The sequence below is a fragment of the Nipponia nippon genome, unplaced genomic scaffold (assembly GCF_047370975.1).
Source record: "Nipponia nippon isolate SJK-2023a ecotype South Korea unplaced genomic scaffold, ASM4737097v1 scaffold_4, whole genome shotgun sequence".
Classification (NCBI taxonomy): Eukaryota; Metazoa; Chordata; class Aves; order Pelecaniformes; family Threskiornithidae; genus Nipponia; species Nipponia nippon.
Window position 1 is genome coordinate 11,715,866 of NW_028262358.1, and position 17,502 is coordinate 11,733,367.

General features: G+C 57.8%; 2 protein-coding genes across 16 annotated transcripts in view; both read right to left on the minus strand.

Moving 5' to 3' along the window:
- Positions 1-1,693: 1,693 nt before the first annotated feature.
- OTX1 (orthodenticle homeobox 1) lies at positions 1,694-6,211 on the minus strand. The gene is made up of 4 exons (XM_087775590.1): positions 6,154-6,211; positions 4,497-4,989; positions 3,769-3,920; positions 1,694-3,057 (listed from the first exon to the last, which is right to left on the minus strand). Exons 2-4 carry the CDS (start codon positions 4,591-4,593, stop codon positions 2,305-2,307), a joined length of 1,002 nt encoding a protein of 333 aa, XP_087631716.1. The 5' UTR covers positions 4,594-4,989; positions 6,154-6,211; the 3' UTR covers positions 1,694-2,304.
- Positions 6,212-9,000: 2,789 nt separating this feature from the next.
- The window catches only part of EHBP1 (EH domain binding protein 1), a 227,228-nt gene continuing 218,726 nt past the window's right edge, over positions 9,001-17,502 (minus strand). For 4 of the 15 annotated variants that reach the window (XM_087775725.1, XM_087775732.1, XM_087775728.1 and 1 more), the window contains 4 exons: positions 16,810-16,883; positions 10,087-10,201; positions 9,847-9,933; positions 9,002-9,706 (listed from right to left, as the gene is read on the minus strand). In XM_087775725.1, the coding sequence (XP_087631851.1) occupies positions 9,592-9,706; positions 9,847-9,933; positions 10,087-10,201; positions 16,810-16,883 (391 nt within the window). In that variant the 3' untranslated portion in view covers positions 9,002-9,591. Of the gene's footprint in view, positions 9,934-10,086; positions 10,202-16,809; positions 16,884-17,502 lie in introns of all 15 variants that reach the window. The other 11 variants (XM_087775735.1, XM_087775738.1, XM_087775731.1 and 8 more) reach the window with 6 other exon arrangements.

The window sequence follows — 17,502 nt, forward strand, 5'->3', positions numbered from 1 at the left end:
CCCCTAAAATCAACTTGGCTGCACCTGTCCCCTCCCGTCTTTCCCGACCACGGCACGCAGGTGCTGGAGGCCATCGGCCACCCCTCACCTCGGGGCTGTGCCATGGCCGTGACCCTGGAAGGATAGACGGGGCTTGCGCTGGTGGCACCCGGGGCTGACCCCGCTGGTTTTCCCACTGCAAACCTTTTCCCAAGCCGCCGCGACAGCACATTGCCAGCCCCGTTCGCACCCTACCGGGATGCTGGGGTAGGGAGAGGGGGGGTTACAAGGGGTGAAAGCCCTCCCCAGAGTGGCCACCTGGACCATGCCAGTGCCTCGACACCTCTCACCCCCCATGGTATCTGCTGCCCCACCAGTGCTCGGGGGCACCGGGGGTGAGGGCACATGGCACAGCCCCAGAGCTCCCAGCTGCAGTGGGCACTGCTGCAGGACTGCTGGGAGGAGGATGGGAATTTGGGGATGCCACCCTACCAGCGCGTCCTTGGCCCAAGCAGCGTAGCAGCGGTCCCGGTGGTCCCCTCAGCCCCAGTCCCGTGGGAGTGGGAACGGCCCCAGCACCAGTGGGCAGCTTCCAACAACCGCGGGGAAGGTCTGGGGAAAAAAAGACAGGGAAATTGTCACGAGAAATAATTCATCCCCCTTCCCCGGCTGGTTCACAGCCGGCAGCAGCTGAGGGAAACGCTGGGAGCCAGGGCTGGAAGCAAGGGTGCAGAGCATCCCTCCACTGCACCTGCCTGCACAGGGGGGCAGAGATCTGTCTGCATGGCTGTATGTCTGAGTGACCATCACACCCCACCACCACCCAGGCCTGCCTGTGGTCCTGAGTTTGTGGGGCTGCCCCACCAGGTGGTTTTTTTTGCTGTTTCAGCCAGCGTTTGCCCATCCCGCGGGTCCTGCCTGCACCACGGTGCAGCAATAAATCAGTAACCAATTAACAGCATCAATTAACATAAAAGCAGGTCCCCAGCCCACACCCGCAGAGGCAGCGGTGGGTCCCCTCTCCAGAGCACTTGCGAATTCATCACCCCCCCTCCTGCTGGGACCCCCTGGGAAGCCTTTCCCAGCGCCTCAGCCCCTCAGGGAGGTTGCTGGGGAAGAGGAAGCAGAGGGGAGGAAGGAGGACAGGACACCACCGCGTTGATTAGTTTGGATTTTATTGGGGTGGGGGGGAAAGGAAGGGGGGGGGTTGCCTTACAGTTGAAGGGGTAAGTGTGGGGTTACGGCATCAAAAAAATCACACGTACACGGTCCCTCTCCCCCTGCGGGGCAAAGCTGCTGGGAAGCACCGGCCTGGGGCGGGTAAGGCAGCCGGGCGGCAGGACTGCAGCCCAGACCCGCAAAAACGCACCGACCGACAGAAGGGGCTGAAAAAAACCCCACCAAACCAAAAAACACACCTCCAAAAAGTCACATTCCCCCCAGCCCCAACTCAGAGCTGCTTTCCCCTGCAACCCTCCCCAAAAAAAATAAACCAAAACTTTTTTTTTTTTTTACTGCTTTTTTTGCTTTCCTTTTTATTTTTTTTTTTTTAATTTTTTCCAAAAGTTTTGGTTTTTTTGATCTGCAGGTTGTGGATGAGCTGGGGAGCCCTTCCCTCCCCCTTCGCCTCCCCTCCGGGCACCCCCCTAGGCTGCCCCCCGACCCCCGGGACGGCCCGACCAAGCTCATGTGGAGCCTCGAGGATGGACAGAGGACATGAGACCGAGAAAGAGTCATTTTTAGGGAAGAAAATTAAAATCAAAAAAAGATATTTTTTTTTAAGTTCTGTTCCGTGTTAGACTCTAGATAAATGCCAACCCAACAGCATCAACTAAAAATAATCACGGTCACTGGAACGGACCTAGTATTTACATCGATCCCGCTGCTCCCAGCGGCAAGAGGCTGCACGGGAGCGGCAAGCCGGGGGCTCCTGCACGCGGTGGGGATGAGGGTCCCCGCATGAAGCTGGGGGGGCACTGGCAGGGCAGGAGCCAGCCTGCGCCTCTGCCCGGGGGCGGCAGGGGAGACGCTAGGCTTTTTTTTTTTTTTTTTTTTCTTTTTAAACTCCTCTTCTGTTGCATTTAAAAAAATAATAATTATAATAAACCCACTGGAGGGGTGCAGGAAGCAAATAAATATCAGTCAGTAGAGACGGGGGTGGCAGGACCCCCCCCCCCGGGGCATCGCCACTGCTAACGAAGAAGGGAGAGGAGGAGGAGGAGGAGGAGGAGAAGGAAGAGCCGGAGCCAGAGTCCTGCCCCGGAGGCGGCGGGGAGACCCCAGGCAGGGGGTCCGTGGCGGCTTGGGGGGACGGCAGTCGGCCCCTCACAAGACCTGGAAGCGCCAGGACGCCTGGTCCTTGTAGTCGAGGCAGTCGGGGGAGTTGAAGTTGAGCTTCCAGGAGGCAGCGGCGGCAGCAGCGGGCTCCTTGTAGTCCAGGCAGTCGGAGGAGTTGAAGGGCAGCCCGGTGCCGCCGTAACCCTGGTGGTGGTGGTGATGGTGGTGATGGTGGTGGTGGCCCGAGCTCTGGCTCAGCGGGTGGTGGTGGTGATGGCCAGGCACTGAGGAGGGCCCCATGGGGCTGAGCTGGTGGGGATGGTGGTGGGAGTGCATGGGCGCCAGGTAGGAGCTGCAATCCACGCCCCCGAAATAGGATGAGGAGGGCGGCGCGGGGTAACCCTGCCCGTATCCCCCGCCTTGGCCATAGGAAACGGGGTAGCTGGCGGAGGCGGCAGCGGGGCCGGCCCGTTGCATGCAGGACGCGGCAGCCGGCGGCAGAGGCTCGGGCACTGTCACCCCTGCCGGCGCTGCACCGGGAGAGATGGAAGCTGGGCTCCAGATGGACGACGCCGGGGTGCTGAGAGATGCCGGGGCACCTGCTGGAGCCGATGAAGCCGAGCTGGAGGACGAAGAAGAGGCTGAGCTGGAGGCCGCTGCGGGCGGCGTGAACTGCCCGCTGCTCTCCGAACCTGAGCTCTCGCGAGCCGGCGAGGATTTCTTCTTGGCTGGACGGCTCTTGGCCCCACCACCGCTCTGCTGCTGCTGCCGGCACTTGGCACGGCGGTTCTTGAACCAGACCTGGGGTGACAAAATAGGGTGCAGGGGGCATGAGCATCAGGGCGAGGAGGGGCGGCGGGGAGAGCCGGGGGCCCAGGGCCCTCCACTCTCCCTGCCGCCCTTCCTCGCCCCGGGAGTACCCAACCAACCTCACCCCAGCACCAGTTCCACCAGCACCCACACCCAGCCATTAGCACCGCACACCCCCGCACCCCAAAAAAAAACCCTGCCCTGCCTGGCACCCGGGCCACCCCGCATCCCACCCCAAGCAAAGGTGCCCAGGGCCAGCGGCCAGGGTGTCCCAGCTTGTGCACGTCCCTGGCGCAGTGACCAAGTATGGTTTTGGGGGATGAATCCCGCGTGGGGTGCTGCCTGCGTATCTCACCCCACTGGGCATCATCATCTGGGGAGCAGTGCTGGAGGGAGCACCCTGGGAAGACCCCAGGTAGCAGGGCTGCTATGCCCTGCGGCAGGTGGAGGGGGACAGAACAATATTAATAAAAATAAAATTAATAAAAAAGGATAAAAAAGAAAAACAAAAGTCCCCCTTTGCCTGGATGCCACCATGGTGGGACAGCCAAGCGGCCGGGAGCCCACAGGCATCCCGACCCCACGGAAACAGGAATGAGTGCGGATGGAGAACCAGGTCCGAGTCATGCCAGCCGACCCGGGCTGCCCCCACATCCCCCCCAACCTGTGGTGGTGCAGGATCTCCCCACGCGGGGCCGGTACCTGGACTCGGGATTCGGGCAGGTTGATCTTCAGGGCGACCTCCTCCCGCATGAAGATGTCAGGGTAGCGGGTCTTGGCGAAGAGTGCCTCCAGCACGTCCAGCTGCGAGCGGGTGAAGGTGGTGCGCTCCCGCCGCTGCTTCCGCGGGGTGGCTGGGGGCGAGCACCGCCACACCGGTCACGCCGGGTCCCCTCACACCTCCCGCACCCCCCCGGCACGGCGGGAGCCCCGGCACCCCTGGGGCAGGGGCCTGCGAAGCATCCCCGCCTCCGACCCCAGGGGCGGCAGTGCTCCCCGCAGCCCCCAGCCCCACGGCAGCCGGGCACTGCCCACCCGGGCCGGACCCCGTCCTGCTGCGGGCAGGGCGAGCGGCACAGGGCTGGGGAGGGGTCAGGCCCGGCGCCAGTGGGAGCAACAGAGAGATTTCGTTATGTCGAAATAAACGCACTTTTTTTTTTTGAAAGCTTTTTTATCCTTAAAAATCCCTGCTGGAACGAATAAGCCCTGGGGATGGGGGGAAATCCAGCTGGAAACAGCACTGTCCCCCCCACCCTGCTCTCCCCAGCCAGGGGTGTGGGCAAATGGGGGCACCCACCCCACACCCCACCCCAAACCGTACGGCCCCTCAGGCTCCTCCAAACCCGCCCGGGACGGAGCTTCTCCCCTCCGCCTGGGCGCGGGTGGGTGATGGCGGGGATGGGGAGGGGGCCGCGGCGCGGGGCACTCACCCGGGTACCCCACGGAGGGATGCAGCAGGTCCATGGCGGGGCCCGTCAGCCCCAGCCCGTTCATGCCGTAAGGGGGCTGTTTAAGGTAAGACATCATGCTAAAAGCCAGGCAGGTTTCCTCCAAAGTCCCGCAGGAAGAAAAATAAAAAATAATAATAAAAAAAGCAAAGGTATGGGGTGGGGAAGGGGGAAAAGGAGGCAATAAAAAAAAAAGCCCCAACAAAAAGAATCCCCGAAAAAAAACCCAAACAACAGACAAAAAATTAAAAGCCAACAACAATTAAAAAACGGAGCATGAAATCGGTGTAAAAGGAGTTTTTTTCGTTCTGTCCCGCCGTCACCGCCGCGAGGTCCTCAAGCGATCGCAGGCAAAGGGAGGGCGAAAAAAAAAAAAAAGAGGAAAAAAAAAGAAAAAGAAAAAAATAAAACACCACCGAGGATCGGGAAACGAAAAGGTGGATTTCTTCCCTGCGCAGAGGCGAAGCCGGAGCGCCTGGGAAGAGAGCGGAGAGAGGCGGGTTAGGGTCCGGCCGCCCCGAGTCCGGCCGAGGGGCGCCCCGCGGCTGGGCACACCCCGGCGTGGGGCACCGGGCAGGCGGCCGTCGATTGCGAATTTTCTTCTTATTATTATTTGTATTTGATTTTATTTTAAACGAAGGAGAGTTGAGTGCAAGTGCCGAGAGGCAACAGTGCCCGGCGATGGGGAGAGATAAAGCAATTATTTAAAAAGATAATTGGATTAGGAATCAAAAGGAGGTACCAGAGGAGGGAAGTATAATTAATTTAAAAGCGAGCAGACGGGGACGTTTTAATTAGAAATGGGTAAGAGTTAAAAAGGGAAGAGGGAAGAGGGAGAGCGCAGGCACCCGAGCGGGCGGCGGGCGCCGGCAGCCGGGCCCGGGCCCGTCCCGGGGCTGGGGGGGCTCCGCCAGCGCCGGGGGGGGACGCGGGACCCGGCGGCCGCCGGCTCGGGAGGCAGCGGCCGGGCTCGGTGGCAAAAAGCAGCAGATAAACGCGGAGGGGGGGAAGGGAGGGGCGGAGAGACCCCGGGCGGCCCCGCCGAGCCCCGGGGGCGGCCCCCGCTGCCGAGGCCGGGACCCCCCTCCCCACCCCCGGTGGCAGCGCGGGCACCCCGGCCCGCGGGGGCGGTCAGTTTGGGTGGGGGCGAGGGGCACCCCCCGGCAGGCCGGGGCAGGCGGCAGCGCCGCGACCCGCCGTTGCATAACTTTGCCGGGGAGCGCGGCGGAGCGGGACCGTCCCGGGCGGCGAGAGGGGGGGGAGAGCGGGAAATAAAGAGCGAAAAAGAAGAGAGAAAGAGGAAAATCCCGGGGCAGCCCCGGCCCGGCCGTGCCCACCCGCCGCGCACACACGCACCGCGGGTGCCGGTGCCGCGGGCCCGCTCCGTCCCGCCGCCGCCCGCCCCGTCGGGGAGCGCGGTGCCCGCCGCCCCCGGCCGCCTCACCTGCGCGGCCACCTGCGGAGCCGCCGCCGCGGCGGGGGCTACGCGCAGGGCGGTGCGGTGCGGGCGGGGGGCGCGGAGGGGGGCGGGCGGGGTCGGGCAGGTGAGAGGCGGGCTGGGGAGGGGGGCCGGGGGGAGGGGGGGCGACGCCCGAAGCCGAGCCGCGCACCCCCAACTTGTCGGGGCGCCCCGCGTTACCTTGCCGGCGGCCCGCGCTGTCGGGGCGATGGAGCCGCGGCCCTGATGAGGATTGATCACCTACCCCCGGCCCTACCCTTGTATGTGCGCGCAAAGCATCTGCGTAACCAGCCCGGCGCCAATCCCCGGCCGCTCCCCGCCTGACTGACAGCCGCCCGGGCAATGGCAGCGCAGGGCGCCGGCTCCCTCCGCGCCCCCCCCCCCCCGCCCCGCGCCGCTCCGCGCCGCTCCGCGCTCCCCCGCGCACCCGCCGCCGACGCGCCCGGCCCGGCCCCGGCGGCGCGGAGAGCTGGCCGGCGGAGTAAGGGGGGGCGCGCAGGGCCCCGCGCAACCTCCGCGGAGGGGAGGGGGGGCGGGAATCGTTAGAGAAGTTGTGCGGGGGGAGCCGCTCCGCGCCCGCGCAGCTCTGCGCCTTCCCCCGGGCAGCCCCCTGCGCCGCTCCGTCCCAGGGAACCGCGGAAAAGTTTGGGCCGCCGCCTGCGCCGGCGCGGAGGGCGCTGCTGGAGGGGGACGCGGGGCGGGGGGGCCGGGGGGAGCGGGGTCCCGGCCCCCCCCCGGCGTCTGGAGGCTCGCCCAAACTTTGTGCTTTAAAACAAGAATAAAAAAGCAGCGGCCGCACCTTTCCCCGCGTGTCCGGAATTGAGGGGCTGCTCCGCGCCTCGGGGCGTGAGCGGGCGGGGGCGGCCCGGGGGCGGCGGGGAGAGGGACGGGGCGGGGGACGGGACCCACCGCGCCGCTCCGCGCCCCGCCGCGCAGCCCGATTCGTTGCCCGCGGCGGCGGGGAGAGCGGAGCGGCGCGGGGCCGGCGCGGAGCGGCGGGGCCGGGGCGCGGCGGGGCGCAGAGCGGGGCGCAGCAGCCGCGCAGGCGGCGGAGCGGTCCCGGACCTCTGTCGGGGGCTCCGCTGCGCGGTTTTTGTTGGTCTCCCCAAATCAACTCCCTCTAATTGCAGTTGGAGCTGAAAGCGAGCTAATGGTCAAAGGCGCTGCCCGCCGGCCCCGACCAAAGCGCGGGTCCCCCCCCCCCCCCCATTTTATTTATTTTTTTTCCCCCTCTTTTTCCCGGGCGAGGAGGGAACCGTCTAATCCGGCCGGGAGGGAGACGATGGGCCGAGAGGGAGAGAGAAAAGGAGGTTTGCAAGCTCCTCCGCTCGCCCACCAAAGTCAGCGACACGGGCACTTCTGCCCGCAACAAAGGCGCCGCGGCCCATTCACAAAAAGCAAAGGGAGGAGGAGGAGGGAGGAGGAAGGGTTTGGGGGGGCACTTCGCCCCCCCCAACCCCCCCCGGTTTGCCCCGGTCCCGCCGGGGCAGTTCCCGGGCCGGGCTGCGCTCCCCCCGCCCCTCGCCGCCTTCCCATCGCTTCGCCCCGCCGGGGCAGCCCCGCTCCTGGCGGGCAGCAGCCGCTCCCCGGGGCTGCCCCCCCCCCCCCCGCACCGGGGGGCATCTGTGCCGCCCCAACGCCCCCACAGCCACCGCGGTTGCCCAATCCCCGGTTGCGGGCGCCTCCCCGCAGGTTCGGCCGGGGGCTGCGGGCAGGGCGGGCGCGGGTCTCGCCGCCCCCCGGGGTGACGGTCCCGGTCCCCGTCGACCCCCCGACCCCCCCTTTCCCTCCGCCGGACGGAGCCTGCGCTCTCCCCGCTGCGCCCAGGTAAGGTCGGCGGCCGGGCGGGGGCTGCGGGCGGGCAGGGGGCTGGGCTGCGCGTCCCCCCGGCCCCGGCGGCGGGGAAGGGCAGGGGCAGGGAGGGCAGCCCGGGCCGGCCACGGGGCGGGGGGGCTCTTGCGGCCGGTTCCCGGGCCGGGGGCTGGGGGCGGGAGGGGTACGCACACACTTATTTTTCCCGCAGCCCAAGGGCTGAGTTAGTTTTTCGCATTAGAAGGCAGCCGAGCACCGGCACCCCCGGCGGGGGGGATGCCGGCCCGCACCCCCCGCCCCCCCTCGCCCCCCGGGGGCAGCCCCAGGCTCCGGGGCTCAGCAGCTCCCGGCGCCCGGCCGGGCGGGCAGCGCCGCGGGCTTCGCCGCCCTCTCCCCTACCGAGCCTCCGCTGCCCTCCGCGGCCGCGGAGCCCTCGGAGCGTGTGCGTCCCCCTCCCCAGCCCCCGTATTTTTGGGGGAGGGCGGAGGGGCACGGCGGAGCCGGCCGCCCGCCGCCCCTGCGCTCCCGCCGGCGGGGCGCTCCGCGCGTCCTCCCCAACTTCGCACGGGGCCAAAGCCCCCGCCGGGCCCGGGGCAGCCCCCAGCCCCTCGGCCCCGGCCCGGCGCAGCCCGCGGGCGCCGGCGGCCGCTCGCACAAGGCCGGGCGCTCCCCCCCCTCCACGGGGCTTTTTTTTTTTCCGGTGGGAGCGGGAGGGCGCGGCGGGGAGCGGGTCGCAGTTGCACCCGCAGCCGCCGGCGACGAGGGGGGGTCCCTCCCGGGACGGCAGCCGCGTCCCCGCGGGGCCTGGGCTCCCGCCGGCCCCGCCGCCCGCTCAGCCTCCCGCGGGTGCGCTCCTTGCGCGGCCGCAGCGGAGCCCCCGGCCGCGCATCCCCCGCGGCGGCCGGCGGGCGGCATCGGCCCCGCAGGGAAAAGTTTCGCCTCCCCCTCCCCGACTTGCGTTTTATTAAAAACAAACGAAAAACTTTTCCCTCTGGTGCGTTTCGTTGCGTTGGCGAAGCTGCGGCGGCCGGGGCGGCCCGGGGCGGCGGAGCCCCGCTGCCCCCCGCGGGGTCGGGCCCTTCCCGGCCCCCGGGCCCCCTCCCCGGCCGGCGGAGGGAGGGAGGAGGGAGGGAGGGATGGAGAGAGTTTCCCAGGTAAAGAGGAAAGCGGCAGTTATGGTAAGAAAGATTCGGCTTTTATTGAAAATTTTATATATGACTCGGTACTGTAATAAATAAACGAGACGAGCTCCACGAAGGGACGATGCGAGCGCGGGACACGCGTGGGGGCACACGGACGGGGCGGGGGGGGGGGGGGGCGCGGGCCGGTCACAATAAATAACGCGGAGCGGCGGCGCGGCCCGGCCCGCGGGGGACGCGGGTGGGAAGCGCCGCGCTGCCCCGGGCCGGGCTCTGCCCCGCTCGCAGCCGCTCCCCGGGCTTTGCGTCCCGAGAAACCCCCCGAGTAAATGAGAGCAGCTCAGCTCTGCTCCCGGGGAAATGTAGAACTGCTGAAATAAAACACTGGTAAATACAGCACATTTTTAATAATAACTGGGGTGGATCTGACCTAACTATAAAATGTAGGTAGCTTATTAAGTATACATATGGCAGGACTAGATGAAACCATTCCCAATGATTTTTTTTTTTCCTATATCCCCCTCTCTAATCCTATTACGACAAAAACGTATTTATTTCAAAACTCAGCCCTCCTCCAGCTACAGAAACCAGGACAGGCTTTATTTCTTCTCCTCCTTCTGCACATCTCCGGCATCGCCCGCACACCCGGGGCCTCGGCGATTTCATTTCAAACCCTTTTGGCAGGAGAGCTGAGCCCACAAGGAAACCATGGTACAACGCGAGTTCGCTTGAATGGAAACCAAAAAACAACGAAGCGGGGCCCGGCGCAGCCTAGATCTGGCCTAAGAAAATGGAAAAAAGTTTTAATTTTTTTTTTTTCCAAAACATGTTCCCCCCCCCCCCCCAGTCTCATGTCGGCATTTTAAAAACGTAAGAAAGAGCCGCGCTGCGATTTCGCCATCGCTGCGGGAAGGCCGCTCACTGGAGGACGCATTTCTCTTCCTTCTTGGCCATCTTGCCTTTGTTTTGCTCCAGGGTCCTCTCCAAATGCTCGTCCTCTTCCTCGGCCCTGCGGAGAGAGGCGGCGGGAGGCGCGGTGAGGGGCTGCGTGGATGCGCGCTCCCCCCCGGCCACGGCCACGGCCACGGCGCCCGCGGGCTTGGCCCAAACTTTCCGCGGGGGCCGCGGCGGCCCGGCGGGTCCCCCCCTTCGCCCGACTCACTGCTTCTCCTGGGCGTCCAGGTCCCTGACCAGCGCGTCCCGTTTGTTAACGAGAATAACGAGTTCGTCCAGCAAAAGCTGCTCTCGCCTCTTCTGCGCCTCGGTCTTCTGCCAGTCTGCGAGAGAAAACCAAAACACCAACAGCGCTGAGGCGCCGCGGCCGCCACCGCCGGGGCGCAGCCGGACGCGCCGGGACCCGGGGCCGCTGCGGCCGGGAGCCCGGCACCGCGCAGCCCGGCCCGGCCCCATCCCGGCACCGCGCAGCCCGGCCCGGCCCCATCCCGGCTCCGCACAGCCCGGCCCGGCCCCATCCCGGCACCGCGCAGCCCGGCCCGGCCCCATCCCGGCTCCGCACAGCCCATCCCGGCCGATCCCAGCCCATCCCGGCCCGGGTTGCTGAGCGCGGCCGCCCGCCCCGGCGGGAGCTGCGGCGGGGACAGGCGCAGCCCGCCGGCCTCTCCTGCCCACCTGCCTTGGGGCTGCTCAGCAGCCGTTTTGGGGTCGTTTCGGGGCTTTTTGGGGTTTGTTTTGTTTTCGTGGGTTTTTGTTTGTTGTTTTTTTTTTTTTTTTTTCACGACTGTGCTGCCTGGACGGGCCCCGCCATTTACCAGGCTTTCCCCTCAGAGGAGGAAAGCCCGCTGCCCTGCAACCCGGCTCTTTGCTAATTCCTCGCTTGCTCTGAGCAGCTGGAGGAATCTCACACTGGGCACCATATGCTTCGCAGTAACTTTAAAAGCAGGTATCAGTTAATTAGCATTTTCCCTTTTGAAGTAAAAATACACTTGCTACATCGTACCGCGGGGCCCCTCCAGCCCCGGGGCCGGCGGGCAGCGCAGGACCGGCCGCCTGGCTTCTCCCGAAGGGGTTTTTCTCGCCGCCCCCGGCCCGGCGGAGCCCCCGGCCCGGCCCCGCACGCCGCAGCCCCCCGGGGCCGCCCCGCAGCCTCCGGCTCTCCAGCCTGGCCGTCCGGGCTGGGCGCTGTCAGTCAAGCCCCAGCCTTCCCCGCCTCCCTCATTAAGAAGGTAAACAATGAAAAGCAGGAGCAGTAGATGATGAGGGAGATAGCAGGACAAATGAGGAGCGGGGGGGGAAAGAGGACACCGGCTCCAAAAAAGAAAAAAAACCACCGGGAGAAGCCATCGCCACCGGCCCGGCGGCGTCCTCCTCCCCCTTCTCCTCCTCCTCCTCCTCCCGGCCGCGCTTCCCGAAGGCGAAGGGGAGAGGGTGCAGTCCTTTTGGCTTTCTCCCCGCGCTCTCCATTGCCCTGGGCGATCATGTTAAAACTCACATGGCTGGTGCTTATTCAGATAACCCGAACAATGCTCGCCACGGTTACCATGTGAATCTTCACAAACCCCGCAAGAATGCGGTGGTTCAAATCCCCCTGACCCCCCTCCAAAGCCAAATTTATTCAAGACAGCAAACTGCTCAGAAGCTTTATGAAAGCAAGTGGTGCTAGAGGGAATTCAGCCTTGTATTTACAAATTAAAAATTAGATGCATCATCATGCAATAAAGGTTGGAAGAGTGGCAGAAAGGCAGGAATGTGCGACCACTTTTATCACGCCCTCGCCTTCCGCCTGGGCGCACGGGCCCACGAGCGACTCGCGGGTCCACACGCGCGCAGGGAAAGCCCACGCCGACACGTGTGTGCGGACACGCTTGGGAGAGGCGAACATGCACGGCGGCGTCTCGCAAGCGGGGAGCGATTCGGTGCGGCGGCACCAGAGCCCTTCCCCGAGCATCGGCCTGGCAGGGCACTGCCCAAACTTCCCAGGAGTTTTTCTCTTTTTCTCCATCTTTTCTTTTTTCCCCTTTCTTTTTCAAGCACGTTGCTTCCCCTCCACCGTTGTTAAGGAAATTATTTTCCAGGTGTAAAGAGATTAGAATTGAAGCTACCAGCCAAAACTACTGGTAATCTAAGCCATTGCTCCTGCGACAAAACTGTTTTGATTTAGGTAGCAGCCTTTTAGGTGCTAATTTTCAGCGCGGTCTCTCCATTTCCACCGCTGCTTGCCCTTTTGCTCCTTTTAGGGAAGGCTCCCTCCGTTCGACCCGTTTAAAACACACTGCTCTGCACCTCTGCAGCTCAGAGCTTCCCCAAACCGGAGGGTTTTACCCACATAAATAAAGCCCCTGCACGCGCAACGCAATCTCAGCGCGACAAAACCGCCTCGTGAAGGGCAGCAGCGGTGAGTCGGGCAGAAAAGGAGGAGAGAGACGTGGCAGAGCCTTTCACGGGTGTCTGCTCCCCCCAGACGCGGCCCCCAACTTTCAGATTAACTTTCCCCCCACTTCTGCTGGTAACTGTGCTGAGACTTGGGCTGCCCGGCACATCTGGGCACATGAAGCTCTACATGAAAAGAGACCTGAAAAACCCCGTCTCTACCTGGATTTGATTTAATTATTTGCAATTGTGACGGTTTTCACTTAGTTGAAAAGTTCTTATTTTTTAAAGCCTTTTTCTTTTCTTTTTTTTTTTTTTTTTTTTTTTTTTTCCTTCATCCCCCAGTTCTCCAGTTTCAGCAGCAGTTTTAGTTTTCGAAACAGCAAACATCAGTAAAAATATTTCGGTACAGGTTTCACTCAGTCCCTCACGACTATTTTTTCTCTGTTAAGTCCCTTTCTAAGAGCTATGGGTTTTGTTGCCCCATCTTGTAGCCCTGTGGGGTAAATAATGTCATATTAGGACTTCAGGGAACAAAACCGGGGTTTTTTTTGTTTCTGCATTTGCTTATTATTAGTGTTCGAAATACGCCACAGGAAAACTTGCTGGCAGACATATTCCTTTGCATTTTTACTTTGTTTCCTAGAAAAGGTCTGAATTTCCCCCCCCGCCAAAAAATAAATATAGTCAAGTAGCAATTGGTTAAAAGAGGAACTGGCGCGAAGTATTTAAATAACATTTTATATGTGATTACATCGCAATTTTGTTTTATCCAACAAAATACTGCTGGGCAGCAGTTTCGGGAAGCATCCCTATGTTTAAAAAAGCAACTGTGTTCAAGTTGGATTCCTACCTGTTGTGCCTTTTAAGCCAGGATTACCTATAACACCTGTCACATATAGTTACCCAGGCTGACTGCAGCTCTGGGAAGCTACAATGGGCTATGATTAATTTGAAGATTTCAGAATAATACTGTTATAAAAGCTACACTCCGGACAAAAATAGGATTAAGCTCTGAGGCTGTATATGAGCTAGAAGTGTTGAAAGCTAAAGCCTCCGTGCCACCGCTCGCGACGGGCAGTTTAAAATGACAAGAGTTTGCTAAATTCACGTTAAAGTAGAAATGTTTTCAATTATTCATCTTCATTGACTTCATATTGTCTTCTTTTTTCCCCCACTGCTTAAACTGATAATTACTTTGAGCAAACAGGCGGCCGGTTCCCATAGAAATGCTTTAATAGAAATGGTCGAAAGTTCTCGTAGTAAAACCTTCAACCTCGCCACTATAATAAATAAGCCCGGCACTTTGATGAAAATTAACAGTAGTTTTGTAAAGAGCACATTGGGGGATTGCAGTCAGGTCTTATCTTTAGTTCCAGTCAACTAGCAATCCTGAAAGAGTTTGCATCATCATCAGAGCAGGCCATTTGATAGGATTCTGCTGCTGAACCTAATCAATCTATGGAATACTGTGGCTGCGCGGTGTAACAAAGCTAAAATAGATTTACAAATGGGGTTTTAGAGGATAAGCTCCTCCACAGGATTACATATTGATTTTAAATATAAAAAGCTTATCATATAAACCATAACTACAAAAATAGTGAACCTATGCATAAATCCTTTTAGAAGAGCACCCACTTCAAACTATAAGCCAAGAATAAATCAAGATGTACAAAATCCAAAAGAAGATCCATTTCTTGGGCAGAAAATGAACACACCACCCCAAGGTGTGCAAAAATGAACTTATCTTTTCTAAGGAGGCATTAAATCCCGAATGAAAAAAAAAACAGAAAAGAGCGAGAGGAAAGGTAGCTGAAAGTAAGGCATCCCGCCACTCGGCTGCAGTGAAAATCAGGCTCTGAAATGCAGCACCTTGTTTACACGAGCCAGCCGGCTCCCTAACAGACAGCCAAAATGCCTTCCCATGTGTGCAGGTTAAAATAAACCCAGTAATCTATATTTTCTTTGGCCTATTAGGCAAGGATTTCAGGCCTTTCTTGGTTGGAGCAGTCTCGGCAGTGGAAAGAGAGGAACACTTTCTGGCTGGAAGAAGGCAGTGCGTTAACTCTCTCTTTCTTATCTCTACGGCTAACCAGGGCGGGGGGAAAAGTACGCCTTTTTTACCACCCTCGGTCATTCATGTGTTCCGCGTGAAGTGCCGTAACACTCCAAAAGGCTATTCAGCTGCCTGTGCCTCCATTTTAGCGGTTGGCTAAGAGGACACTGTCTCCACATCACTGAACATTATAACGGTCAGCACCTCCAGACGCCAGCGCTGCCCACACGCTGCCTGCGCAGGCAGGGCAGGCCGGCCGCCAATAAACCGCCTTTATCTGCGATCAGCAGGCTGCTACCTTTCGCAAGGCTCTCTCTGCCCCCCCCCCCCCCCCCCCGGCATCAACTAGCTAAGTAAATTGGTTGATAGATTTTTAAACAGCACAGTCACGCGTGGAAGAGTTAGAGCAATTTACCAAAACAGTAATTACCACCTTTCAAAGACTTTTTTTTAAGTTCCAGTTTGGGTTGGTGCATTCTGCCTTTCTTTTAGACAAATAAACCAGTCCTGTCCTGTTACGTAGGTTTTTTTTTTCCTTCCTGCTCATATATTTCAGGTTCGGAATTGGTGCTGGTAAAAGTGAGATCTGTCTTTTCAACTCTTTCACAGAGCCCAAGCGTTCATTAGCAATCGGCCAAATGGCCTGAGTGCAGAGAGCGCTGGGTTGTCCGGGCAGCCCGTGCTTCTTTGGTGAAATCACATTATAAATGGTGTGGTTTTACCGGTGGTTCCCAAAAAGTGCATCTTTGCACCCCAGCGTATGTGTGACGCAGAAAGCAATACAGCGCTGATGCACACAGAAAGAGGCGAGGTGTCACAAATGCGTATTTGCACATTTCACAGGCATTTTCTTGGGAGGGTTTCTCCTCTAATATGTTTTTTAGGTAAACGCAGATAGCTGCTAAAACTTGTAGCAGACTAATAATCTTACTGAGGGTTAAAATGCTAAACGTGGACTTTGTTGTATGAATAAAAAACAAAATCAAAATTCTCCAGCACTTATGTTTTCTCCCTAAACCCCTGTTTACCATATCACCAGTAGCACACACAAAAAAACAAAAAAAAAAAAAGAAAAAAAGAAGGCCTTCCTGGGTTTTGGCATCTCCCTCTGAACTTATAAAAAAGAAATTAAAAAAGGACAGATTTTTGTTCAAGTCAACATGTGAATGGCATAGGCTGCTAGACATTCAGAGGCTGCTGCTAGGATGGTTCCAAGACAGTAAAACATAAAAGGTAATTAAGCATTGAAACTTTGGTTTTAAATCCAGTACCTGAACTCTTCTCTGGTTTTAGAGTATTTTATGTTTTAAATATTTCATTAGTATGATTCCCAATTAAACTGGCTTGTCTCTGCAGAAAGCAATGTATATATTTATGACTCAAGTTTATCCAAGAATACAGTGAACATAGTCTTATGCAAAAAATACAACCACAGATGGAGTGATATGAAAAAGCTACCTGAAACCTGCTGCTTTTTTCCAACAAACTTATGCTCCCAGTGAAGTCTCCAAACTAATTAGAATTGATCTATTATGGATCAGGTACCTTATCAGGTGAAGAAAGAAATTACCATGGACAGTCAAAGGGTTGAGAGGTCAATACAGAATAGCAAAATCAATTTGCATTGATTAGACAACAGGTCCATTTTACAGAGCCCAAAGGATTAACTTTTAAGCAAACATCTTTGAACTATAAGACAGCATTTGTGACTGAGAGGTATAAGCGGTGCAGCATTAGAAAACACTTAAGATATTTAAATAAGAAAATAATGCAAGCAATGGTTTAAGCTATCTGGATGTTTATTTTTTATTATGAATCATCCCCAGGATTATTGTACAATTCACTTGAAAGCCCTATGGAAAGGACGCAATTGTTTCATTTATCCCACGTGTCAATCTTCCCATGAGTTTTCATTCAGGTAAGGTGACTAAACTCGGGAGAGTTGCAGAGAAGGGAGAAAATCTGTGCAAAGGATTGCACTAATCCTGGTGTTGCTTGAGATGAAATATTTACTTGGCAAACGTAGTGTTTTACCACCAAAACCGATGAGACCTTTTCCCCCCCAGTGAGATAGTGTTGTAAAACACATCTAAAACATTAAAAGGAAGGAGGCTCCCTTCTGTGGGTCACCCCTTCCATTTTCTGCAGCACCCAAAGCAGCGCAATGCCACAGGAAAGCCAGGAGATTATTACTGCGACAAAAAATAATAAACTCCGGACAAATTTTCTTTACCTCCTCATCACTTTGTTTTCAAAGTTTATTCCAAGGAGACCATATTTCTTTGTCCCATATCTTGGACATTTCCCCTCCCCGCCCGGAATAAAACATAAGGATGTGATCGTGGACCCAGCCTATTTGCTGCGTGCTATCACTTGAAATAATGTAAATATCAGCATTAATTCTTAACTGGGCTTCAGAGAAGCCTCCATGTTTGGTACTTGCAGGTAGCCACCTTCAGCAGCAAGCATTTTCCTTCCCTCGGTACCCAGCATTGCTCTTACCTTCAATAGCAAGCATTGCTCTTAGCTCCCGATTCAGCAGTTCGTAGCGCCTTTCTAGGTCATGTTCTTTTTCCCTAGGCAAGTTGCAAAAGTTCATCAATATGTTAATTACTAAATCATTAAACACTTAAAAGAACCTTTAACTTACATTGATTTTAGGACTCATAACCGACTTTTCTCTTTAACTTTAAGCTACTCCAAACAAATGATACACAAACTTAAAACCTTGCTCAGGTGGCATATTCAGTAAAAGGGCCTTTTCATTTTCTATAATGTCAGCTTTAATTCTGTCAATTTAACTCTATTGTGCTACAGGACGTAATTATTTCATATTCATCCTTGGAGCGGCTGTTGTGGAATGTCCTAAGTATAAAACATTCCCCCGGATCTAATGAACAAATTCCAGCATCAGCCTATTCACCAAGATAATATGACACTGGAAGTATTATCCTATATACGTTCTGCCCTAATGAATAATGAAAATTAGAGACAGGATTAGAAAGCTTAATATTTTGAAGGTAGAATCTTCCGTCAAGTTCAGACACGGTAGGAAATTTGTGAGCACAGGCTCTTCCCAGGGAAGTATGCAGGCGTCTACACTAGGTGGCATTACTGAAAGAAATACAAACAAACCGAAAGAAGCTGGAGAAGAAACACTGATGGCAGAATGCCTCTAAAAACGAGCAGTGTCTT

Coding starts and splice junctions, on each gene's coding strand:
- OTX1 (XM_087775590.1), bottom strand. CDS start 4,593: ATGATGTCTTACCTTAAACAGCCCCCTTACGGCATGAACGGGCTGGGG. Junction 3,921..4,496: donor TCCCTCCGTGGGGTACCCGG/GTGAGTGCCCCG, acceptor GCTCGCCCCCAG/CCACCCCGCGGAAGCAGCGG. Junction 3,058..3,768: donor TGCCCGAATCCCGAGTCCAG/GTACCGGCCCCG, acceptor TTGTCACCCCAG/GTCTGGTTCAAGAACCGCCG.